This window comes from Muscardinus avellanarius, assembly GCF_963383645.1.
Source record: "Muscardinus avellanarius genome assembly, chromosome: 12".
Lineage (NCBI taxonomy): Eukaryota > Metazoa > Chordata > Mammalia > Rodentia > Gliridae > Muscardinus > Muscardinus avellanarius.
In genome coordinates this window covers 77,964,363-77,991,370 of record NC_137798.1, presented here as the reverse complement: position 1 = coordinate 77,991,370, position 27,008 = coordinate 77,964,363, and the positions used below count along the sequence as shown (strand labels likewise).

The window sequence follows — 27,008 nt, the reverse complement described above, 5'->3', positions numbered from 1 at the left end:
TTTTTTTTTTCAGGTCTGGGAATGGAACCCAGGGGCATTCGACCTCCGAGCTATACCCCCTGCCCTATTTTTTATTCTTTTTTTTTTTTAAGTAGGGTCTCACTAAGTTGTAGAGGGCTTCACTAAGTAGCTGAGGCTGTCCGCGAACCACGATCCTCCAGTCTCAGCCTCCCAAATGCTGCGATTACAAGTGTGCGCCACCACGCCCGGCAGGAAGAGTGTTTTTTCTGACAGTTCATTTTTAACCAGCCAGAGTAGGCACTGTTTCAGGAAAAACATCTCCTTGTGACCGGCTGTGACCTTTGCCCTAGTTTTTCTCATCTATTTAAATACTCAGTGCCTTTGTGGCCACATGACTTACATGACTGTGAAGAGATAAAATGACTAAAGTTAATTTCATGTACAAAAATTCCTGGAGGAATACCAAAATAATCCTGTGTGACTTAGTTTGAGGGAAGTTATTCTTTCTGGTCTGAAATTTAACCCTTAACTGACAGAAATACCACAGGTCAGATTTAATATTTGGAAGAGAGTGGGATAAATCAGACTGTAGAGAGAGAAGGTAGGTGCTTCCCGATGTGGAGAAAGAGACCCGTCCATGTGGTCTGTAGGGCACCTCGGGGGCAGCACAGGTGGGCAGGAGTCGGTAAATGAGTGAGACCGAAGAACTGGAACAGTGGTCGGTGCCCCTGGGAGTGGCACGGCCGGCGTGCTGAGTGGAGGAAGTCACGTTGGGCCGGGGTGGCACAGAGACACAGTGCCCCAAAGCTGGAATCTTGCAGACTGCGTTTGGAACCTAAATCCCCTACTTACGGTTCATGTGCTCTGAAGCGACCAACTTACCTCTCTGAGCCTCAGCTTCTTCCAAGATCAATCATAATGTCTTCCCTCCATGAAGTCCTTAGTAGAGTATTCCAGAATCATCAACTATCATTGTTAGGACAAGAGAATCTCTCAGTAGGAAAAAACAAGACACTAAATCAAAGTATTTGCTCTCTGCAGTGTCTTCCATGTTATCTACAGCCTGAAAACAGCCTGCTCAATAACTAAGGATGTACTGAAGTGGTTGGCATACTTGAAAAAATATGCTACCCCTTAACCACGTTAACAACGAAGGCCCTGCAGCAAGAAGGAAAAGGACTAGCTAGCTTGAAGGACAGAAGAGGCGGGAGACACAGTCCTTGGCCAGAGCATTAGAAAGTCGGTTGTTTCATAGTGTGAGGTATCATAGGATTGATAGTTAAAATAAATGGTATGGGCTAGGAGTGTTTTGTTTGTTTGTTTATTTTTGTGGTACTGGGGGTAGAAGCCAGGGGCTTTCTACCTCCGGGCTACACTCCCAGACTTATTTTATACTTTATTTGGAAACAGGGTCTCACTAAGTTGCTGAGAGCCTAAGTAGCTGAGGCTGGCTTTGAACCTGTACAATACTCCTGTCTCAGCCTCCCAAGCACGGGATTACAAGTGTGTGCCACCACATCCCGCTGCTAGGAGTGATTTGTAAATCTGCGTAGGACATGGTGGTCTGGATAGGTCAAGAAAGAGTTTTGGGGCAGGTAGGAATTGACCTGGGCCTGATAGAATGGATAGAATTGTGTCAAGTATGGAAGAAAGGCCATTTTATGCGGAGAACACAGAAGGAGGCCATACTGTGCGGAGGTAAGAATATCAGCGAGCAGCTAGGGGATCCTGCTGGCTGAGAAGGAGGTTACATATCTGGACAAAGTCAAAGCTGGGGTCCTGCTCATGGGCACCCCTGAATGCCAGGCTGAGTCACTTGAACTATACGCTACAAGTCTTTGTTTTTTGTTTTTTTTTAAGATGGGGGGGTTGTCTCATCATGTTGCCCAGGCTAGCCTTGCACTTTTGGGCTCAAACAATCCTCTAGCCTTAGCTTTCCAGTCAGGCGTGAAACACCATGCCTGGCTCAGTACAAGCCTTTTGAATAACAAAAATAGGCAACATTAGAAGAAAAATTAGAAACACAGAGTACTGTTGAAAAGCAGTGATCTCTCATAAAGAGATGAGGGTCTGGTCTCATGGTGGCACATGCCTATAATCCTAGTACTTGGGGGGCTGAGATAGGGGAATTGCAGGTTCACAGCCAGCCTCACCTTAGTGAGGTCCTCTGAAACTTAGCGAGACCCTATTTAAAAAAGAAAGAAAGAAGGAAAGAAAGAAAGAAAGAAAGAAAGAAAGAAAGCCAGGCATGGTGGCACATACTTGTAATCCCCTGTACTTGGGTGGCTGAGGCAGGAGGATTGCAGGTTCATGGCCAGCCTCAGCTACTTAAGGAGGCCCTCCACAACTTACTGAGACCCTGTTTCAAAATAAAAGAATAAAACAACAACTTACTGAGACCCTGTTTCAAAATAAAAGAATAAAACAGGGCTGGGGCTGTAGCTTAGAGTTAGAATGTCCTTGGGTTCCATTCCCAGTGCCAAAAATAAAAAATAAAATAGGGCTGGGAATGTGTATCTCAGAGGTAGAATGCCTTTGGGTTCAATCCCTGGTAACACACACACACACACACACACACACACACACACACACACGATGAGGGGGACAAACGAGCTTTGGGGACAAATGTGAGAATTGGAACTAAGGGTCTGATATAAGAAATACTAGGAATGTTGCAGCATTTCTTTTGTCCTTCTAATTTGCATGGCTCCCTCACCCGCCCCACCCTCTCTCCCACCAGCTGTCTTTCAAGTTATTCTCTCTCTGCACTGTTAGGGGATTCCAGTTTCTGCTCTGACCAGGTCCTCCCATCCTTTCCAGGTTCCTGGTCACAGCTGCAGGCCGTCTCTGGACTGGGCAGTGTGGGAGGAAGCAGCTGCTGGGGGCCAACATGACTGGGACCCAAAAGGGAAAGACCATCTTCTCCCTCCGCTACCCTCGGTCCCTCCTCCCACGGCTGGGATGGGGCATGACTTTTGGCTTCTCAAAACCGAAGACCCAGGAGGAGTGCGCCTCCGTCTCCAGCGTGCCGCCAGTCTTCCACTTTGGCCCACAGCACTGTGTTCGGCTCAAGAAGCAGTATTTGAAAAAGGCCGCCGCCAACCTCACCTTCTCCCCAGAGGTGATGTGGCAGCGAGGGCTGGCCAGCATGCCTTACAGTCAGTACAGCTTTGACCACCTGTACAACACAGACGACATCACCCAGCCTGCCCAGATCAGGAGGGTCCAGCCCAGGAAACCTGCAGGCTTCAAGGCCCTGCACTCCTCCAGCTCCTCCCCAGGGGACACCTCCCAGGCTGGGAAGAAGGAAAGTCCTGCTACTCTTAGAAAGAAGCCGCAGAAATCAAAACTAGCAAGCAGGGTCCGGAAAGCATCTTACCCCGCCACCTCTCCTCCCTGTGCATCTGGAGAAGAGCCTAATCCGCCACCTTCTCCCGAAGTGAACCTGGAGGAAAGGGAAGTGTGGCTGCCTCCTGCGGAGAAGGCGGCCCGAGCCTGGGAGGACCTCGTGCTGGAAAAGCTGAACAAGCGCACAGCCCGATGGATCCAGAGCAAGCGCCCCCTGAGGTCTGGGGTGTCGCCCAACAAGTGGCAGAGCTTCCTGCGCCAGCAGTATGACTGGAGTCACATCCGGGATGAGCTCACCTCTGCCAGCGACCTGGAGCTACTCAGGAAGCTGGAGGCCGAGGAGGCAGCTGAGTTTGAGGACCAAAGCATTGTCCTGCCCCCCCAGGAGAGAAAGGAGCCAGAGATGCTGCTTCCTGTTTACTACAGGTAGGCAGCCAGGCCCTGGGCGCACCTCAGACAGCCCCGGCTCCTTCAGGGATTGCCAGCTGGACTCACACTCCTCCTTTTTCTTATGTGCTTTTTGGGGTGTTAGGGATTGAACCCAAGATCTTGCACATGCCAGGCAAGTGCTTTACCACTGACCTACATCCACAGCCCACACTCTGTTTCAGCACGCCCTTCTCCCATCAACCTCATGCCCTCCACCACCACCAGCCTGCCCTCCGGGATCTCTTCAAAGTAAGGTCTCTCTGCCTCTGCACTACTGATACTCAATGTTGGGCAAGTTACCCTGGGCTACACCCCCAGCCCTTTTGATTGTTTTTTTTTTTTTTTTATGCTAGGGATTGAATCCAGGGGGATTCTACCTCTGAGCTATAACCCTAGCCCTGTTGTATTTTTTTTTTTTTGAGGTACTGGGGATTAAACCCAGGGGCATTCTTCCTTTGAATTACACCCCATGCCCTATTTTTTATTCTTTTTCTCCCCCCCCCCCCCACACTGCGGTACTGGGGATAAAACCCAGGGTCATTCTACCTTCTAGCTACACTTCCAGCCCTATTTTTAATTTTTTAATTTTAATTTTAATTTATTTATTTATTTGTGGTACTGGGGATGGAACCCAGGGGCATTCTACTTCCGAGCGACACCCACAGCCCTATTTTTTATTCTTTATTTTGAAACAGAGTCTCACTGAGTCGCAAAGGCCCTCACTAAGTAGTAGCTGAGGTTGTCCATGAACTGTAATCCTCCTGTCTCAGCCTCCCAGATGCTGGATTACAAGCATTTGCTACCACGCCTGGCTTTTATTCTTTTTTTTTTTAAACAGAGTCTCACTAAGTTGCAGAGGGCCTCACTAAGTAGCTGAGGCTGGTCACAAACCTGAGATCCTCCTGTCTCAGCCTCACAACTTCTGGGATTACAAACATGTGCCACCATGCCTGCCTTATTTTATTCTTTATGATGTTTTTTTTAACAAGCACGTGAGCATGTGTGTGTGTATGTAGTACTGGGGATTGAACTCAGAGGCATTCTACCTCAGAGCTACCTTCAGCCCTATTTTATTTTTTATTTGGAAGCAGAGTTTTGCTAAATTGCAGAGGGCCTCAAAAGTAGCTGAGGCTAGCTGTGAAACTGTGATCCTCCTGTTTCGGCCTCCCAAGTACTGGGATTATAGGTATGTATCACCATGCCTGATTTATTCTTTTTTTTTTTTTTTTTTTTTGTGGTACTGGGGGTGGAACCCAGAGGCTTTCTACCTCCGGGCTATACTCCCAGACCCATTTTATATTTTATTTGGAAACAGGGTCTCACTAAGTTGCTGAGAGCCTCACTAAGTAGCTGAGACTGGCTTCGAACCTGTGCAATCCTCCTGTCTCAGCCTCCTGAATGCGGAAATTACAAGCGTGCGCCAACCACGCCCGGCTGGCTTATTCTTTTATTTTCAGAGAGGATCACACTAATTTTCAGGGAGTCTCACTAAGATGCTGAGGTTGGCCACAAACTTAATGATCCTCCTGTCTCAGCATCCCAAGTATTGGGATTATAAGCATACAACACCTTGCCAGGCTTTATTATTTTTGAAACAGGTTCTCACTAGGTTGCGAAGGGCCTCACAAAAACTGCTGAGGCTGGCCTCAAACCTGCGATCCTCCTGTCTCAGCTTCTCAAATCCTGGGATTACAGGTGGGCCCCACAATTCACTCAGCTCATTTTAAGGGGAGGCCTTGTGCACTGTTGGACCAAGGAAACACCTCTGGCCTCTGCTCACCAGATGCCAACAGCGCCCCCTAGCGGCGAAAATATGTCTCAGGGAATGCCATATGTCTCCAGGGGAAAAAACCCCACTTGAGAACTGCCTTTGTAGCAGGATTGATTCTCTGCCTTCCCCAGTAGGTTTGGCGATCTTAGTGCTGATTCAGCTACCACTTAGGAGCTCCCAGAACCGTGCCCACGGTGGAGGTGAGGCAGGCCGCCCGTAACGCGTGGCACGGAGGCTCCCTCTTGCCTCGCAGCGGGAGTAATGTGTCGCTGACTCAAACCCAACCAGCTGCAGGACAGAGAGCCCAGCACGGAGAGGTTCACATTTCTCAGATTGCCTCCTTCTCATTTATAGCTGACGTGAAGACTGGAGCTATTATATTCCTGATTTCCAAAAGGGAATTAAAAAGAAGTGAAAATCTCCTTATTTATGCATTTATCAGACAAATACAAATTGCGTTCTTGCTAGTTTCAGGCAGTCTGCTAGTTGTTGAGAATTAAATATAAAGGATAGATGGGAACCTTCCTGTGTGTGTTGTACTGGAGATGGAGCCCAGGTATCTTCTACCTCTGAACTGTATGCCAACTCTATTTTATTTTTTATTTTGAAAAAGGGTCTTAGTGAGCTGGCCCCCCATTACTAGAATACAGACATGCGCCACTGCGCCCAGCTAGATGTGCACCTTTAAGGTGCTGTCCACTGGGTGGCCAGATATTTAACAGCACACACGCTAGGTAGGAGTAGTAGAGGAGAGGGGTTCCCATCCCCAAGCCCATGCAACCTCTAATGTTGAAGAGGGGTATACTGGGCACACTGCCACCCGTGACTTGAAAGGCTGAGGCGGGAGGATTGCAAGTTCCCAGCCAGCTGGGGCAACTCAGTGAGGCCTGGTCTCAAAATGAAAAAACAAAAAGGCCCAAGGGTGCATTGCAGAGGAGAGCGCCTGCCTAGCTCACAGGAAGCCCTGGGCTCAACCCCAGCACCACACACACAGAGCTTATGTTGGAGGCAGGGCTGCCCTACTGGGCTTGCTGCCGGGGGGGCCCAGAAGAGCCAGCCCCACCGGTGGAGAGGAAGGCAGCTGGAAACAGGCCCTGCGGGGCTCCATTCGCAGCTGGCATCTTGGGCAAGGCTGACAGTTAAACACTCTTGAGATGCTCAGCTGAGTGGGAGCTGAGCTATGGTGAGCTGCGGTGAGCCGCGGGCCTAATGGAAAGGGGCCTCCCACCTTCTCTCGCCCTGCCAAGATTGCCCAGTTACTCCCCACAAGTTCAGACAGCTGAAAGCATTCCTGGCAACAACGTGACAGCCGAGGATATCAAGGCAAAGAGCTACTTCTTCCACCTGCCTACGCAGAGCCACTTCCGACAGGTGAATCCCCATGCTGGAAAGTTTGCTTACTCCACGGACAACGCCTTTGAACAGGAGATTTACTTTGGTAATAGCGCTGGGCCCTGTGGCAGGGCACAGGTGGCGTGGACCGAGGAGGTGGCTGCAGCTGGGGCTGGCACAGCAGTGGGTGGGGTATGAGAGGCCGGGCATACCTGGTGGCTGGGGGGAGGTACCGCCCTTGGAGACTAGCAGAGGAGTTGCAGGGGCCTGGGAGCTGCAGTTATATTTGGGGGAAAGCAAGCCGTTTTCTCTTCCCCCCTTTCCATCTCTCTTTTTAAAATTAATTAATAATTTCTTTATTTTGCGATACTGGGAATAGAACCCAGGGGCATTCTACTCCCAGGTAGAATAGAGCTATACCTGCAGCCCTATTTTTTATTCTTTATTTGGAAACAGGGTCTTCCTGAGTTGCAAAGGGATTACAAGCGTGTGTCACCAAGCCCGGCTTCCTTTTCCATCTCTCTATCTTACTAAGGAGGGCACAGAGGATGGGGTTGTCACTTCAGAAGATTTGACTCTGGGGGCACCCTCACCCTACCTCTTCTCGCTCCACCCTCTGATGTTTCTCACTTTTGAGATTATTCTCCCCCTAGGGTGCTATGTTTGTTTAAAAAAATCATGGATCCAGGTGTGGTGGTACATGCCTGTAATCCCAGTATTTGGGAGCCTGAGATAGGAGGATCGTGCGTTCAAAACCAGACTCGGCAACTTAGTAAGGCTCTCACCTGTTTCCAAATAAGATATAAGATTGGACTGAGGGTGTAGCTTGGAGGTATAAGCCTGGCTTCTTTGGTATCCTTTAGGCGCCTGGGCTTCCAGCATACACAGTCTAGGTCTGTGTGTTTCAAACGGTTTCTTCTTGCCAACTCTCATCTTGTTTTAAACTTCTGTCAGGTGGGTGGTCTAAACGAGTTTAACAAAACTGTTCTAGGGTAAAGCTGGCCTTGGTGGTGCTTGCTTACATCCCAGTGACTGGGAGGCTGAGACAAAAGGATCGCACAGGTTCAAACCAGCCTCAGCTAGTGAGGCTCTCAGCAATTTAGTGAGACCCTGTTTCCAAATAAAGTATAAAATAGGTCTGGGAGTATAGCCTGGATTTAGAAAAGCCCCTGGGTTCACCCCCAGTACCACACACACACAAAAAAAAAATTGTTCTAGGGTATTAACAACTAGTGGAATTAATAAAGTGCCCCTTCTTTAATGTCTAACTTTTATTTTTATGGTAGTACTAGGGATCGGACTCAGTGGCATTCAAACTCTGAGCTACACTTGCAGCCCTATTTTTTATCTTTACTTTAAAACAGAGTCTCAAGCCAGGTGTGGTGGCACATGCTTGTAATCCCAGCACTTGGGTGGCTGAGACAGGTTCAAAGCCAGCCTCAGCTACTTAGTGAGGCTCTCAGCAACTTAGTGAGATCCTGTTTCCAAATAAAATATTAAATAGGGCTGGGATTTAGCCCGGAGGTAGAAAGTCTCTGGGTTCCACCCCCAAGTACCACAATAAATAAATAAATAAAACAGAGTCTTACAAGGTTGATGAGAGTCTCACTACTTGCTGAGGCTGTCCTTCAGCCTGTGATCTTCCTGTCTCAGCCTCCCAAGTACTGGAATTACAGGGGTGCGCCACATATCCAGCTTAGCATCTAGCTTTTAATAGAGGATGATGCCTATAAGTTAGACAGGTTCTACCTATGGATGGAAAAATGCCATCCTTGGCTTCCAGGCCACTATGAGGCTTTTCTACGAGGCTACCAGCTGTGACATTTCCAACCAAGTCACCTTTAAGGGATGCCCCCACAGCATAGCAATCATGGGTCCTAGAGGCAAAGATTAGGGTGAAAAGAAATTGGGTCTGATCCTGGTGAGTAGAAACCCAGGAGGAGAGGAATGAGGAAGGCACTGGGGGACTCATTGACTCATTGTTTATTTGTTTACAGATAAAGTCCAGATCATCCACCAGATTGGTGCAAAGAGAGACCAGATTTTCCTGGAAAGCTTCAATTGTTATGACAAGCATCTCTCTAAAGTCTTCCCTGAAACTCCAGAAAAGTGGAGTTCCCAGCCTATTCCGGAAGCATGTAAGCAAGAAGCTGATGTGGGGGGAGTGATGGGAATCAGGTCCCTAGTTGATGGGCTGGAGGATCCCAGAAATGAGGGAACTCTGTACCAACTACAAATCATCTCATAACTTATAAAAGACTAACTGCTACTAGAAAAAGCCTTGGTGGAACATAGGTTCAGTTGAAATCAGATGCAACTTAGGCATAACCGACACCAGTGTTATGACCAAGAATTACCATCAGGACAGGAGGTCCTATCTTAATGCCATGGTGCCCCACGGCCTTGGGTGGACACTGTTCCCCCACTGCCCACACGGCCTCAGGCCCTGGCCTCTTCTTTTGTTGTAAGTTGTGTTTCCTGAGTATATTATTCTTCATTCTAAAACACAGAGTAGAGGGAAGGAAGGTGACCAAGAAATGAGGTGTGTGTGTGTGTGTGTGTGTGTGTGTGTGTGTGTGTGTGTGTGTTTGTACGCAAGCGCATGCGTGTGTGTCTGAAGATTGAACCCAGGGTCATTCTGCCTTTGAGCTACACCCCCAGCCCTATTTTTATTTTATTTTATTTTATTTTATTTTATTTTATTTTATTGGTACTGGGGTTCCTGGAAGCCCTTCTACCTCCAGGCTACACTCCCAAAGACTCATTTTTTTTTTTAAATTTGGAACAGGGTCTCTTAAGCCAGCGAGGCTGACTCTGAACCAGCGCGATCCTCCTGTCTCCGCCTCCCAAGAACGGGGATTACAAGCATGCACCACCACGCCCGGCTTTTATTTTTATTTTTAAACAGAGTTTTATTAGGTTGATGAGAGTCCCACTACTTCCTGAAGTTGTCTTCGAAATTGCAGTCCTCCTGTCTCAGCCTCTCATGTATTTTTTATTTTGAAAGGGTCTCACTAGCCAGGCGTCTCAGCATTTGGGAGGCTGAGACAGGAGGATCGCAGTTCACAGACAACCTCAGCTACTACTTAATGAGGCCCTTTACAACTCAGTGAGACTTTGTTTCAAAAATAAAAGAATAAAAAATAGGACTGGACACACAAAAAAGAGAAATTGGATGCTTTCTCTAATATGCGAAAACTAGGGAGAAACGAGTAACAGGATGAACTCTAGATGAGGAAGGAGATGCTATAGAGGAGCAAATAAGGCGACCTGAGGGGATGGGAGGGGGGAGAGGGAAACTCTCTAAAGCACATGATGTGCTTAAACAAACATATCAAAGTCAATCACTAAGCCAAGCACGAGAAGGAGGAAGGGGAGAGAATGGGGTGGGGATCGGGTAAGGGCTCATTGGGTGACGTGTGCATGTATGTCTCCACAAGTCTTTTATCCCATTAAGATGTATGACTACAATGCACCAATAAAAAAAAGTAGGACTGGAGGTGTAGCTCATAGGTAGAATGACCCTGAGTTCCATCCCCAGTACCACAAAAAAAAAAGAAAAAAGAAAGAATGAGAGAGAAAGACAGAAAGAAGAAAGAAAGAAAGAAAGAAAGAAAGAAAGAAAGAAAGAAAGAAAGAAAGGGAGAGCTAAAGAAAGTTGCGAAGGATCTTGCTAAGTTCCTGAGGTGGATCTTGACCCTGTGATCTTCCTGTCTCAGCCTTCCAAGTACTGGGATTATAGGTGTGTGCCACCATGCCCAGCAAGAAATGAGCTTATGAAACAAATATGTTCACTTTCACAAAGACTATATCTCCATTTCCCATGAGTCTTTTCTTTCCAATATCACTGTTCAAATGAGTCTTTGGGTAGGAAGAAACTAACAGCAATAGTGACTATTCTTTTTCCCACTAACTCCAAACCTCTATCCCTGGTGCTACCTGGGTGCCTCTAGAGGAGAGGTGCTGATGGCGCAAGTATGGGCATCTTCCTTCAAAGGCACAAACTCCTTTCCCAGTTGAAGAACACCATTGGGAGGCAGTGAAGAAAGTACCCAGCAAAGCCTCAAGTTGGGTCTTGGCCAGCCATCTTGTGGGACTCCAGCTGCCTCATTAAAACAGGGACAGTAGTCATTGCAATAGCAGGACACTTTCAGGGCTTAGATGAGGTTTTCTGTGAATATGCTTGGTCAGTCTTAGGTGCTATACAAACTCAAGGCATTGTTACTGGTAATCCACCCTCCCCACAAACCAACATTCTGCCTGTCCTCTCTCCTGGGATTACGAGCATGTGCATGGCCTATAACCATTTTTATCCACAACTATAATATTTATAAATATTTATATTTATATATATTTTATGGTTTCTTCTCAAATTTCTGAATGCTTTTTATCATCACTAAAGAAAACTCAGGAGATTTAAAATCTTTAAAATTTGGCAGTTTATTCAGGTATAGTGGCACATGCTTGTAATCCCAATACTGGGGAAACTGAGGCAGGAGGTTAGTAGGTTTCATCCAATTTAGCAAGGCCCAGAGCAACTTAGTGAGACCTTGTCTTAAAAAAAAAGAAAACTTAAGCCAGGCGAGGTGGCGCACGCTTGTAATCCCTACGCTTGAGAGGCTGAGACAGGAGGATCGTGCAGGTTCGAAGCCAGCCTCAGCTGGTTTAAGAGACCCTGTTTCCAAATAAAATATAAAATAGGTCTGGGAGTGTAGCCTGGGTGTAGAAGGCCCCTGGGTTCCAGTACCACCCAAATAAGTAAGTAAGTAAAGAAAGAAAGAAAGAAAGAAAGAAAGAAAAGAAAACTTAGCTGGGCGTGGTGGCGCACGCTTGTAATCCCTCTGAGAGGAGGATCACGCATGTTCGAAGCCAGCCACGCTGGCTTAAGAGACCCTGTTTCCAAATAAAAATATAAAATAGGTCTGGGAGTGTAGCCTGGAAGTAGAAGGGTTTCCAGAAACCCCAGTACCACCAAAAAAAAAAAAAAGAAAGAAAGAAAGAAAGAAAGAAAATTTAGTAAGACCTTGTTTCAAAATTAAAAATAAAATAGGACTGGGGATATAGCTTAAAGGTAAAATAATACCCCTGGGTTCAGTCCCTAGTAACACACACACACACACACACACACACACACACACACACACACACACACAGAAAATTTAGGCTGTGTGTGGTGGCACATGCCTATAATCTCAATAACTGGGAGTTCGAGACAGGAGGACTGCAAGCTCGTAGCTAGCCTCAGCTACTTAATGAGGCACTCCACAACTTAGTGAGACCCTGTTTCAAAAACTAAAGAAAAAATAGGGCTAGGAGTGTAGATTGGAGGTAGAATGCCTCTGGGTTCCAACCCCAGTACTGCAAAATAAATGAATAAATAAAATAAGCAGGGCATGGTGCCACACATTTGTAATCCCAGTACTTGGGAAGCTGAGATAGAAGGATCACAGGTTCAAAGCCAGCCTCAACAATTTAGTGAGGCCCTCTGCAACTTAGTGAGACCCTATTTCCAAATAAGAAATTTAAAAAATAAATAAAAGCTGGGCATGGTGGCGCATGCTTGTAATCTCAGTATTTGGGAGGCTGAGACCGGAGGATCGCGGTTTGTGGACAGCTTCAGCTACTTAGTGAGGGCCTCTACAACTTAATGAGACCCTGTTTCAAAATAAAGAATAAAAAATAGGGCAAGGGGTGTAGCTCGGAGGTCAGATGCCCCTGAGTTCCATCCCCAAATCCACATACACACACACACACACACAAATCAGATCCAGGCATGGTGGTACACACTTGTAATCCCAGCATTTGGGAAGCTAAGAAAGGAGGATTGCAGTTCGCCGACAGTCTTACCTACTTAGTGAAGCCCTTTGCAACTTAGTGAGACCCTGTTTCAAAATGAAGAATAAAATATAGGTCTGGGATCCAGACATGGTGGCGCATGCTTGTAATCTCAGCACTTGGGAGGCTGAGACAGGAGGATTGCGCAGGTTTGAAGCCAGTCTTAGCTACTTAGTGAGGCTCTCAGCTACTTAGTGAGACCCTGATTCCAAATAAAATATATAATAGGTCTCGGAGTGTAGCCCAGAGATAGAAAGCCCCTGGATTCCATCCCAGTATCATCACACACACTCACACACACACACACACACACACACACACACACACACACACACACACACGGGCTGGGGATGCAGCTTGGAGATAGAATGCCCCTGGGTTCCATCCCTAGTACTGGGGAAAAAAAAATTGGGCTAGGGATATAACTTGGAGATAGAATGCATCTGAGTTCAATCCCCAGTACCAAAAAATAGAGAGAGAGAGAGAGAGTTCACAGGCTCAAAGCCAGCCTCAGCAACTTAGTAAGGCCATCTGCAACTTAGTGAGACCTTGTTTTCAAATAAAAAAATAAAATAGGACTGGGGTGTAGTCCAGAGCCGGGTGAAGGCTCATAGGTTCCATCCCCAGTACCACAGAGTAAACAAACAAACAAACAAATAAATAAATAAATATAAAATTTAATTAATAAAGGGGCTGGAGTGCAGCTTGGAGGTAGAATGCCCCTGGGTTCAAGCCCTAGCACCACAAAAAAAGAAGAAAGTTAGGAAGAAAGAAAGAAAGAAAGAAAGAAAGAAAGAAAGAAAGACAGACAGACAGACATGATAAATTTGGAATTAATGGCCAATTACACTCTAAAATACATATCAAATATTGAATTGTAGCCGGGCATGGTGGCGTACACTTGTAATCCCAGTACTCTGGAGGCTGAGACAGGAGGATCAAACAGGTTCGAAGCCAGCCTCAGCTAGTTAGTAAGGTTCTCAGCAACTTAGTGAGACCCTATTTCAAAATAAAATATAAAATAGGTCAGGGGTATAGCCTGGAGGTAGAGGCCCCTGGGTTCCATCCCCAGTACCACAAGAAAATATTGAATTTTATAAGCAAAGCTTAGACATTCACATACACACTTACGGTTGTAAGAATTACACTCACAAGGAGGTTTGCATATACAGTCTCAGTCTTCCTCCCGAGCCTCCCTCCCCAGCATTACCACAGCTCGCCACAGCCTGCAGTCAGGAGTCTTCATCATTCCCTGAGGGTCTCAAACCCTAGCCCCTGCGTCTTTACTGGAAAGCTCACTCCAGAGCTTTGTTCTGCGCTGGGCTTAGTAGGAATGGGAATGAGATGCCAGCAGGAGCCACTGTGTGGCAGGGCCTGGGGCAGGCTGGTGAGAAGACCCCACGCTGCCATCCTGCACAGCCTGCAGGCCCGCCAAAGGAGCCCGGCGCTGGACAGCTCTGCCCAGCCCCACCAAGGACCTGCTGCTGCAGATGAGCGAGGAGGACGCACCCCTGAAGACCAGGAGAACCAAGCAGGTGGAAGATGTGCCACAGGAGGCCGTGTCCTGGGAAGTGATGGTCCTGCGGAGGATGCTGCAGGAGTGGAAGAATGCCTGGGGGCTGAGTGAGTGGCACGGCCCAGGCTGGCGCTACGTAACTGATAGAGTTGCGATTAGGTGGCTCTCACCCTGCACTCCCGTTTCCTAGTCTTTGACAGCCCATCCCTCTTGTGAAATATGAAAATCTGGTTGCCTCTGACGGCTATCGTAGATAGAGCCTTTCCTACAGTAGGCTTTCGGTGAGTATTAGTTACTCATATCTGGATACTTTTTACAAGAGTAGGAATTACTTCAGTAATTTGTGGAAACTCATCACACTGAAAAATCTTCATAGGCAGGGACCCTGTCTAACTGACTTCTGGAATTTTTTTTAAAATGGTCCTGGGGATTGAACCCAGAGGCATTCTACCTCCAAGCTACACCCCCAACCCTTTAATTTTGAAACAGGGTCTTGCTAGGTTGCTGAGAGTCTCACTACTTGCTGAGGCTGTCCTCTAACCTGAGATCCTCCTGTCTCAGCCTCCCAAGCACACCCAGCTGGCTACTATGTTTTAGTAACCCTTTTATTTTCCAGATGATTACAATGAAAAGTTACTTAAGCAAAGACCAACAGAATACAAGATAGATCAGATGAAATATAACTAAAAGATACATGAAACATCAGAGAAATAATCTCTCAAGAGACTCATCTCCAAAACATTCTTTTCTTTCTTTTCTTTTTCTTTTTTTCTTTTTACCTTTTTCTTTTTTTAAATTTTTTTCTTTTTTTAAATTTTTTTTTAAATTTTTTTACTACTATGGATGGAACCCAGGGACATTCTATCTCCAAGCTACACCACCTCAGCCCTACTTTTTTTTTTTTTTTTTTTTTTTTTGCAGGTCTGGGGATGGAACCCAAGAGCATTTGACCTCCGAGCTACACCCTCTGCCCTATTTTTTTATTCTTTTTATTTTTTAAAACCGGATCTCACTGAGTTACAGAGGGCCTCACTAAGTAGCTGAGGCTGTCCACAAACCATGAGCCTCCAGTCTCAGCCTCCCAAATGCTGGGATTACAAGCGTGCACCCTATTTTTATTCTTGATTTTAAAATATGGTCTCACTGAGTTGCGGAGGGCCTCACTAAGTAGCTGAGGCTGTCCGCGAACCGCAATCCTCCAGTCTCAGCCTCCCAAATGCTGGAAGTACAAGTGTGCGTCACCACGCCCAGCTTTCCATTATTCTTCTGAGCTGTCTTGTTTGAATTGTGGGGGGGAGGTACTTGTCACCTGCTTGTAGCACAACATCCAACCCTAACCAGGCACTTCTCCCCTCGCTCCCCTCACTGTGACAGTCATCGAGTGGCACCACGAGACAGTGGAGAACCTGAAGCGGGGCTTGGTAGGCATGTATGATGATGTTAGGCTCCAGGCCATCGTCATATGTGCCACAGCTGTTTTGGAACGGCCCCAGATTGTCAGCAGCCAGATGGACTCAGGTGAGAGCTAAGACTGAACTGCTGGAGACCGTGCACCTCACCTGAGGTCATTTTACAGATGTGGAAGCCAAGGCCCAGAGCCTGACCTGAATGTACAGTTTATCAGCAATAGAGATGAGATTAAAATTCCTGGCTTCTAGACCAGGGCTGTTTTTGGGGGTGAGGTGGGGTATGAACCCAGGGCCTCTTGCATGCTAAGCATGTGTCTGCCACTACTGCTTTCACACTGTACTACTTTCATTTGCTTAATGGCTTTTTTGGGAAGTTTCTACCTTGAGATCCCATTCATTTTTTAAATTTTTTTAATTAAAAAATTTTTTTTCTTTGGTACTGGGGATGGAACCTAGGGGCATTCGACCTCCAATCTACACCCCCAGCCCTATTTTTTATTCTTTATTTTGAAACCGGATCTCATTGAGTTGCAAAGGGCCTCAATAAGTAGTGGCTGAGGCTGTCCATGAACTGCGATCCTCCTGTCTCCGCCTCCCTGTCTCAGCCTCCCAAATCTCAGCACGCTTGGGATTACAAGCGTGTGCCACCACGCCCGGCTTGAGATCCCATTCATAACATCCCAAATTACATATATGTAAACGTGTGTATGCATACGCACGCACGCATGTATGTATGTGTGTATGAATGTGTTTTACTGGGGACTGAACTCAGAGGCATTCTACCTCTGAGCTACACCCCCAGCTCTATTTTATTTTTATTTTGAAACAGGACCTCTCTAGGTTGATGAGGGTCTCACTACTTGCTGAGGCTGTCCTGGAACCTGCGATTCTACTGTGTCAGCCTCTCAAGTACTGGGAGTGCAGGTGTGCGCCACCGCGTGCCTGTGTTTTGACTGAAACCCATCACATGAGATCAAGAGTGGAATTTTCCACTTGTGATGTCATGTCAGTGCTTAAAGTTTTGGATTTTGGACATTTTAGATTTGGAATTTTGGGATAATGATGCTCAATCCATCTATTGTCTATTCTTAACATATATTAGCTCATGGCCTTAGTAAAAAGGACAGATGATTTCAGATCCTAAAATCTGAGTCACCAGCTCAGCTCTGCTGCTTCTGCAGAAGTCAGCGAACTTCTCTGGGCTTCAGCGTCCTTATCTACAAAACAAGGACAATTGTTGACAAAAGAGGCAACAAAACCTTTTTGCAGCCTCCTTGAGAATTTGACTTTAAGTTAAGTGTCCACCTGCTCCCCTGTAATCCCAGTACTTGGGAGGCCGAGACAAGGGGATCGCAAGTTTGTGGCCGGCCTCACCTACTTAGTGAGGTCCTCTGTAATTTAGTGAGACCCTGTTTCAAAATAAAGAATAAAAAATAGGACTGGGGGTGTATCTTGGAGGTAGAATGCCCCTGGGTTCAATCCCTAGTTCCAAAAAATAATTTTTTAATTAAAAATTGTTTTAAAAAGGGCCAGGCAGCTGGGAGTGGTGGTGCACACTTGTAATCCCAGCATTTGGGGAGGTGGTTGAGACATGAGGATCACGGTTCACAGACAGCCTCAGCTACTTAGTGAGGCCCTCTGCAACTTAGTGAGTCCGTGTTTCAAAATAAAGAATAAAAAAATAGGGCTGGGGGTGTGCCTCAGAGGTATAATGCCCCTGGATTTCATCCCCAATACCTAAACAAACAAACAAACAAACAAACAAACAAACAGGCATAGTGCCTCAAGAGGTCTTCCGCAACTTAGTGAGACCCTGTTTCAAAATAAAACATAAATATAGGGCTGGGTTGTAGCTTGGAGGTAGAATGCCTCTGAGTTCAATCCCCATTAACACACACACACACACACACACACACACACACACACACACACAACTAAAAGAGAGAGAGAGAGAGAGAGAGAGAGAGAGAGAGAGAGAGAGAGAGCGCGAGCGCAAGCGTGTGCTGGGCGTGGTGGCACATGCTTCTAATCCCTGCATTTAGGAGGCTGAGACAGGAGGATCATGGTTCACAGACAGCCTCAGCTACTTAGTGAGGCCCTTTGCAATTCAGTGAGACCCTGTTCTTTCTTTCTTTCTTTCTTTCTTTCTTTCTTTCTTTCTTTCTTTCTTTCTTTCTTTCTTTCTGTGGTACTGGGGTTCCTGGAAGCCCTTCTGCCTCTGGGCTACACTCCCAGACCTATTTTATACTTTTTTAAAATTTTTGGAAACAGGGTCTCCTAAGCCAGCACAGCTGGCTTTGAATCCGTACGATCCTCCTGTCTGCCTCCCAAGCAAGTGGATTACAAGCGTGCGCCACCACGCCCGGCTAGAGACCCTGTTTCAAAAAGAAAGAATAAAAAATAGGACTGGGAGTTTAGCTCAGAGGTAGAATGGCCCTGGATGCCATCCCCAGCACAGCCAAAAAAAAAAAAAAAAAAAAAAAAGAATAAAATAGGGCTGGGGATATGGCTCAGAGGTAGAATGCTCCAGGTTCCATCCCCAGTACAAAACAAAACAAAACAAAACAAAACAAAACAAAATGAGCTGAGTCAAGAGTGATAGTGAACCCTCATAATTTGGGAGGCTGAGATAGAAGAATCATAGATTCATGGCCGGGCTTAGCAACTTAGTGAGGTCAGCTGCAACTTAGTGAGACCTTGTTATAAAAGAATAAAGCGCCGGGCGTGGTGGCGCACACTTGTAATCCCCGCACTTGGGAGGCGGAGACAGGAGGATCACGCAGGTTCGAAGCCAGCCGTGCTGGCGTAAGAGACCCTGTTTCCAAATAAAAATATAAAATATAGGTGTCTGGGAGTGTAGCCCAGAGGTAGAAGGGTTTCCAGGAATCCCAGTACCACCAATAAATAAATAAATAAATAAATAAATAAATAAATAAATAAATATAAAATAGGGCTGAATAGAATAAATAAGAATATATAGGTATATCCCAGAAGGCGAATGCCCCTGGGGTTTCATCCCCAGTACCACACACACACACACACACACACACACACACACACACGGCTGGGTAGGGATATAGCTCAGAAATAGAATGTCTCTGGATTCAATTCCCAGTACCACAAAAATAAAGTAAAATAAAATAGGACTAGGGTTGTAGCTCAGAAGAATGCCCCTGGGTCCAGTTGCCAGTACCACCCTCTCCCCAAAAAAGTACACACACACACACACACACACACACACACACACACATATATTACACACATATACATATATACATATCTGTATATCCTCATGGGGTAAATGAGTTGACTTTTGCCTCTAAAGCCAATGGTGAAGGTCACCATAGCCTAAGTGGGAACATTCCCCTTTGGCTTGGACATGGAGCCCAGATGATGGGGACACAGGAACTGGCCCATCAGCAGCCTGTCCATCAAAGGACTCGGCTGGACTCTGACCACATTACGCAGTTAGCATTGTGTGACTCAGACCGAGGCTGGCCAGCATATAGCTGTGGGAAGGAAACTGCCGGACAGGGGCCAGTACTCTCTTCCCTGGCTCTCTTGTTGGCAGACAAGGGGCCGGTGAAAGCCCCGTCTATCCCGGAAGTGCCAGAGGTTCTACAGCCTGCCCTGGAGGCTGCTCTTTGTGACAAGAATGCCAACGTAAGGATGGCAGCAGCACTCTGCCAGTATGCCATCCAGTCGCATAACCTTCTCGCCCAGGACATCATGCAGACCGCCCTTCTGAAGGGTGAGTGTCCCCTTCTTACCGCTGACCTGGAAATATGGGCTAGAGAGAGGGGATGTCAGCATCGGCCCTCCCAGTCCTCCCTCCACCGCCAGGCTCTGTGATATCCGCTGTCTTGGGTTTGGGTTTATGTTAGAACCTGCAGAAAGATGTCCTTCCTATACACGTTTATAAAGTAGGAGCCGGGTGGGGGTGCGCGCCTGTGGTACCAGTTCTTGGGAGGCTGAGAGAGGAGGAGTGCAGGCTCTGGGATAGCCTCAGCAACTTAGCAAGATGCTCAACAACTTAGCATTTTATTTTTCTAAGTAAAAATAAAATAAGGCTGGGGGTGTAGCTCAGAGGTAGAATGCCCCTGAGCTCAATCTCCAGGACCAAACCAACAAAAACTGAGAGTAACTTAACTTCATTATGATCATCCATCTGTGTGGTTTTCAGTGGTGAGCCTCAGCAAGTAGTGAGTCTCTAATTACCCTAGAGAGACCTTGTTTCAAAATAAAAATAAAATAGGGCTGTGGGTGTGGCTTGGAGGTAGAATGTCCCTGGGTTCAATTCCCAGTACCACAACAAAGGCTGTTCTCTCTGGGGGAAACAGATCACCTCTCTGGACTCATTTTTTTCTCCCACTGTGGCAGGTAATAGCGTGGATAGCTGGGCTGCAGCCCAGTGCCTGGCTCTGGAAGGCTTCGCCACTTACCCGGTGATTAAACGGATCCTCTATCAGCTGTTTAACAAGAGGAACGAGGAAACTGAGGAGCAGTCTTGTATCCTCCTGAGGCATCTCAGTGGAAAGACAGTATGTGTCCATGACAGGCTCAAAGATGGAAACTGAGTTTGGGGAAATAATTGGATCTTTGTGGTCAGTGCATATAAGGAATCCAAAATGCAGGCGGCTGGGTAGGGTAATCTCAGGCATTAGTAAGAGGGCACTTTGGGCATACCTGGGTGTAGAGGTGTAGACACTAAGTAGCTGAAGCTGTCCATGAACCACAATCCTCCTGTCTCAGCCTCCCAAATGCTGGGATTACTAAAGTGTGCCACCACCACGCCCGGCTCTGATCTTTTCTATTTTGAAACAGTGTTTTGCTAAATTGCTATCTTCCTGTCTCAGCCTCTCAAGTATGGGAATTGCACCACCATGTCCAACTTTGTTTTACATTTACAAATAGCTGAAAAAAGTGAGATATAGGCTGCAAATGGTTCCTCTGTGTGTGTGTGTGTGTGTGTGTGTGTGTGTGTGTGTGTGTACACGTGATACTGGGGATTGAACTTAGAGGCATCCTACATCCAAACTACACCCCAGCCCAATTTTATTTCTTATTTGGAAACAGGGTCTCATTATGTTGATGAGAGTCTCACTAGTTGCTGAGGCTATCCTTGAACCTGTGATCCTCCTCCTCAGCCTCCCAAGTACCAGGATTACAGGTGTGCGCCACCATGCTCAGCTACAAATGGTTTCTAACAGTATGCAGGACAAGTTGTAACACAGAATTCACTTCTGACAGAGGGTTAACATTGGAAACCACACAGATAGATGATCATAATCTAGTTACTTTCAGTTGAAATGTAAAACAAAGCTGGGCACAGTGGTGCAAACCTGTACTTAGGAGGCTGAGACAGGAAGATAGCAACTTAGCAACTCATTGAGACCCTGTTTTAAAATAAAGAATAAAAAATCGGACTGGGGTGTAGCTTGGAAGTAGAATGCCCCTGGGTTCCATCCCCAGTAACACAAGAAAGAAAGAAAGAAAGAAAGAAAGAAAGAAAGAAAGAAAGAAAGAAAGAAAGAAAGAAAGAAAGAAAGAAAGAAAGAATCAGCTTCCTTCCATGTGGTGGTGCATGCTTGTAATTCCAGCATTTGGGAGGATGAGACCGGAGGATCCCAGTTTGTGGACAGCCACAGCCACTTATTGAGGCCCTCCACAACTTAGTGAGACCCTGTTTCAAAATAAAGAATAAAAAATTATCTGGGCGTGGTGGCGCACACTTGTAATCCCCACACTTGGGAGGTGGAGACAGGAGGATCACACTGGTTCGAAGCCAGATGTGCTGGCTTAAGAGACCCTGTTTCCAACATTTTTTTAAAAATATAAAATAGGTCTAGGAGTATAGCCCAGAGGTTTTCCAGGAACCCCAGTACCACACAAAAAAATAGGGCTTGGGGTGTAGCTTGGAGGTAGAATGCCCCTGGGTTCCTTCCCCAGTACCCAGTACCGCAAAAAAAAAAAAAAAAAAAAAAATTGGGCCGTGGGGTATAGCTCCAAGGTAGAATGCCTCTGAGTTCAATCCCCAGTACCACACACACACAAAGGGAAGAAAGGGAGAGAGGGAGAGAGGGAGGGAAGGAGGGAGAGAGGGAAGGAGGAAGGAAGGAAGGAAATGTTAAGTTGAAGACTGAGACACTACAAATTATTTTGGGGTAAAAATAGTTAAAATCAGGAAAGGAAGGCCCTACTTTACTGTTCAGATTACTAAATGTGTATTTTATGCCCTGACTTATGATCCTCATATTGGCTGGCTTAGATGGAGGAGTGCCTCATGTCATGTAACGCACTCTGTCCTATGTAAAGGACTGGCATTTCATGATCTTGGAACATGAATTATGCTGGATGCCATGTTAGGATGTAACTTCATCAAGGTTCCAGTATCTCTAAAAATAATCATGGAAGCTGGGCATAGTGGCACACACTTGTAATCCCAGTGCTGAGGCTGAGAAAGGGGGATCACAGGTTCAAGGCCAGCCTAAGCAAGTAATGATACTCTCATCACTCTAGTAAGACCCTGTTTCAAAATAAAAATAAAATAGGGCTGGGGGTGTAGCTTGGAGGAAGAATGTCCCTGGGTTCAGTTCCCAGTATCACAAAAACAAAACAAAAAAGTCAATGAAAGTAATCATGAATACCCATACAAGTCCTCCATCTCCTCAGACCCTGATAAACACCATGCTTGCTGTGGAACTAAATAGCTGTCAATGGAAGGACCGGATCGTGGCCTGCAGGGCTTTCTCCAGGATCGGTGGAAATGTCTCCTTAGTAAGCCTCTTCTTTGTTTGTTTCTAGGACAGCAAACCTAAGCAAGGCTGGGAAAAGGGCCTTTCTACTGTGTGTGTGTGTGTGTGTGTGTGTGTGTGTGTGTGTGTGTTTCTGGGTATGGAACCCAGGGCCATTCTACCTCTGAGCTATATCCCCAGCCCGATCTGGTGGCCTTTCTACTATTTGCTGATATCTAATATCCCATTCTCACCAAACAGATCTCAGTCCCACAATGCTGCCTCTTACTCATAACTGAGAATTATCTTCATGTGTCAACATGTTCTTCTGCAACTTAAGCCAGGGCTTCTCAGTGTGGTCCAATCCACAAACTGTGTGTAGCAGAGCTACAGCAAAATAAGCACAAAAACCAAGATGTGTATAGCCATTTGATGCTGCCTCAGTATCAATGGACCAAGATGTGTATAGCCATTTGACACTGCCTCAGTATCAATGGACTTTCTGTATTCGTCAATAGGTTATTTCCACCCCAGCCCTAAATCTAGTGCTTCATCACAGCTGGAGAGACCCTGGCTTAAAGAACCCAACTAAACAAGTACCTCTGCTAGGCCTCTGGGAGTTCAGCACACACCCGTCAAAGCGACGGCGTCGCAGGCAGAGCAACAAGGCTAACAAGCATACGTCATTCGAGAGCAAGCAATAAGGTTCTCTCTTAAAACTTTCAGAGAGAAAGATTAGTGTGGACTGAACTTGCCAGCTAAAATTGTGTGCAAGAGTGTGGCACTTGGCTATAACTGAAGAGGGAATTCCAGGCAAGGGAAGCCCTGACCTCTTACTATTGCCTTCAAATCATTAGCTGTCCAAACAGAGATCTTGCCCTTCTCCCTTTGTGCTTCTATATCTTTTCCTCATAATGCTGGGTAGCTCAACAATGGCCTATAGTACTGCCACTCCTGCTACAAGTGAGCAGTCTCCAGGTTTTAGCCCTCATATTTTCATCTGGGAAGCAAATGATCTGGATAATCACTGAAGAGGTTCGATTCTGCCCCAAGTGCTGTAGTACTCTGCTGCTAGAGTCCTGGACCAGCAGCAAATGGATGACCCAAGAGCCTGTGAGAGATGTCAATTCTCACCGGAGGCCAACTCATTTGGAATCTGCGTGTGTGTGTGTGTGTGTGTGTGTGTGTGTGTGTGTGTGTGTGTCTGGTGCTAGGGATTGAGCCCAGGGGCAGTCTACCTTCAGGCTACACCTCCAGTCCAGTTTCATTTATTTTTTATTTGGAAACAGACTCACCAAGTTGCTAAGAGCCCCATGAAGTTGCTGAGACTGTCTTGGAACCTGTGATCCTTCTGTCTCAGCCTCCCAAGTACTGAGATGACAGGCAAGAATCTGCATTTTAGCAATATTATTTTAATAGCATGTCATTTCTTTGCACATTCACCTCTTTGGCTTTTGCCACTATTTACTTTTGATTGGGGTTACCAATCAAAGATAAATAGATGCCTGGTGTGGTGGCGCATGCTTGTAATCCCAGTACTGGAGAGGTTGAGACAGGATGATCGCAGGTTCGTGGCCAGTCTCAGCTACTTAGTGATGCCTCCACAATTTAGTGAGACTCTGTTTCAAAATAAAGAATAAGCTGGGCATAGCATCGGGCGTGGTGGCGCACGCTTGTAATCCCCGCGCTTGGGAGGCAGAGACAGAAGGATCGCGCAGGTTCAAAGCCAGACATGCTGGTTTAGGAGACCCTGTTTCCAAATAAAAATATAAAAATCGGTCTGGGAGTATAGTCCAGAGGTAGAATGGTTTCCAAGAACTCCAGTACCACCAAAATAAAAAAAGCTGGGCATGGTGGCACACACTTGTAATCCAAGCATTTGGGAGGCTGAGACAGGAGGATCCATGTTCGCAGCCAGCCTCAGCTACTTAGTGAGGCCCTTTGCAACTTAGTGAGACCCTGTTTCAAAATAAAAAATAAAAAATAGGGGTGGGGCTGGGCGTAGTGGCGCACACTTGTAATCCCAGTATTTGAGAGGCTGAGACTGGAGGATTACAGTTTGTAGACAGCCTCAGCTACTTAGGCCCTTTGCAACTCAGTGAGAACCTGTTTCAAAATAAAGAATAAAAAAACAGGGCTGGGGGTATAGCTCGGAGGCAGAATGCTCCTGAATTCAATCCCCAGTGCTACAAAAAGATAGAAAGAAAGAAAGAAAGAAAGAAAGAAAGAAAGAAAGAAAGAAAGAAAGAAAAAAAGGGCTGGAGATGTAACTTGCTGGTAGAATTCCCCAGGGTTCAATCCCCAGTACCACAGGAAAAAAAAAAAAAAAGTAAATAGATAGCCAGGCATGAAGTAATCCCAGTACTTGGAGGCTCAGACAGGAGGATCACAGGTTCGAGGACAGCCTCAACAACAGAGACTCTCAGAAACCTAGCAAAACCCTGTCTCAAAACAAAAAATTTAAGCTGGGTGTGGTGGCACACGCTTGTAATCCCAGCATCTGGGAGGCTGAGACCATAGGATTGCAGTTTACAGACAGCCTCAGCTACTTAGGCCCTCTGCAACTTAGTGAGACCCTGTTTCAAAATAAAGAATAAAAAATAGGGCAGGGGGTGTAGCTCAGAGGTCTAATGACCCTGGGTTCCATCACAGACCCGCCCCCCCCAAAAAAAAAATGAGCGAGGTGTGGTGGCACATGCGTGTAATCCCAGTACTTGGGAGGCTGAGACAGGAGGATTGCACTCGGCTACTTAGTGAGGCCTCTGCAGCTCAGTGAGACCCTGTTTCAAAATAAACAATAAGAAATAGAGCTGGGGTATAGCTCGGAGGTAGAATGCCCCTGAGTTCAATCCCTAGTACTGCAAAAGGAAAAAAAAAATTGTAATGGACTGGGGATATAGTTCAAAGGTAGAATGCCCCTAAATTCAATCCCCAGTAACATACCACACACACACGCACACACACACACACACACACACACGCACACACACACGTAAATAGATGATCAGGGTTAGCAACAGATGAGATGCTGAAGACTTCGTGGAGACTGCTGATTTATGAAAGGCAGTATTTCTTCCAAAGAGCCGCTGTTGTATCACTGGTAAATGGTCCTAGTATGCCTCCACTGGATTGTTTGCGAGCTCAAAGGGTGGGTAAACAGTACAATGCCATTTACAAAATTAATATTCAGTAAATGATAGCTGATTGTTACACCTGTTTATAGGATATGAAAAATAAGTTGATCCAGCTGATGTGGAATGACTGGAAGAAGGAGGTGAGGGTAGCGGCTGCCCAAGCACTGGGGAAGATGAGGCTTGGAAAAGAGGTGCATGACATAATCAGGTGAGACCTAGCACATGAGGAGGGATGCCCTTCTATTCTTGGCCATGTTTAGCGGGCCTAGGATCCAGCCAGCATTTACTGAGCTCCTCTGTATGCTCAGCATTGTACAGTTCTTGCTGTAAAAAGTTCAGTCCCTTCAGAAACTAGCACTGTGGCTCGGGAAAGAAGCGTGGGTGCTCGCTAAGCATGAGGCGAGGCTTTGGGTATTTGAGGAAGTTCAGAAATATCACACAATTCTGATGAACACAGGCAAGATAACAAGCGCCTAACTAAAATACCAAGTGCAGCCGGGCGTGGTGACGAACACCTGTAATCCCATTACTTGGGAGGCTGAGACTGGAGGATGGCAGGTTCAAGGACAGTGAGACTCTCATCAAGCTAGTGAGACCCTGTTTCAAAATAAAAATAAAGTAGAGCTGGAGGTGTGGTGCAGAGGTAGAATGCTCCCGGGTTCAATCCCCACTACCACACAAAACCAAAAACAATAACTAGAACAAATGGCCCCAAACTAGGAAAACCGATTACTCAGTGTGGGCAGAGGAGTAAGGCCAAGCTTCGCAGGGGATGGATAAGGCTGCACAGTCATTCCAGGCTGGAAGCCATTTGCAGAAATAAGCATCACACAGGCAAGGGCAGTAAGAAAGAGAAGCTGATGGTCACCGGGTGCGTGTCGACGTGTTCCTGAATTAAGTCGTCCCACACTGCCGAGTGCCTAGCAGAAGACAGGCAAGATGGAGCCGAGTAAGACAGCTGAAGTCTGTGCCCTGAAAGGCCTAAGGCTGACTAGGAAAGGGTTGGCTGGATCCGCCTACCAAGCTAGAATTTTACCCTAAGGACACTGGGTGGGTGGTGGGCACTGATCACTTAAGGAGGGAAAATAAAAGCAACTTGTGATTTACAGGTTCAAGCTGAGTCAAGGAAATCCCCAGGAGCGGGTGGAGGCCCTCTGCCTGCTAAGTGAGCTCAAACTCATGACTGCCAAGCTTCTCCCCGGCTTCCTGTGCTGCTTCTCAGATGACTTTGTAGCCGTTCGCCAGGCAGCCTGTTTGGCAGCAGGTGCCCTGCAGATCCACAACAAGATGGTGAGTCCCGGGAACGTGTACTCATCTACCCGAGTGACTGGGAGAGAGCATCACCCTCTCTGTGCACAGTGCAGGGCCGCAGGGGCGGGCCAGACCAGGCAGGTGAAGGGGAGCACAGCTACATCAACCAGTGAGGACCAGTCAGCTCCCAGGAAGCCAAACTTCACACTTGGCCACGCTCCTGGATTCCGTTGACCAGCTTCTCATGGCCTGAGTGCTGATGGGTTTAGCGTGAACTCCAGTGAATCA

The 27,008-nt window shown here is 46.6% G+C and overlaps 1 protein-coding gene across 1 annotated transcript in view; it reads left to right on the top strand.

The window, feature by feature from the left end:
* Positions 1–2,851: 2,851 nt before the first annotated feature.
* HEATR4 (HEAT repeat containing 4) overlaps positions 2,852–27,008 on the top strand; it is a gene marked incomplete at both ends in the record, with an annotated part of 38,308 nt that continues 14,151 nt past the window's right edge. The window contains 10 exons of the mRNA XM_080707175.1: positions 2,852–3,735; positions 6,757–6,947; positions 8,839–8,979; positions 14,096–14,299; positions 15,567–15,710; positions 19,191–19,352; positions 19,982–20,142; positions 22,274–22,378; positions 25,559–25,677; positions 26,579–26,759. Coding sequence (XP_080563301.1) covers positions 2,852–3,735; positions 6,757–6,947; positions 8,839–8,979; positions 14,096–14,299; positions 15,567–15,710; positions 19,191–19,352; positions 19,982–20,142; positions 22,274–22,378; positions 25,559–25,677; positions 26,579–26,759 — 2,292 coding nt within the window. The remainder of the gene's footprint in view (positions 3,736–6,756; positions 6,948–8,838; positions 8,980–14,095; positions 14,300–15,566; positions 15,711–19,190; positions 19,353–19,981; positions 20,143–22,273; positions 22,379–25,558; positions 25,678–26,578; positions 26,760–27,008) is intronic.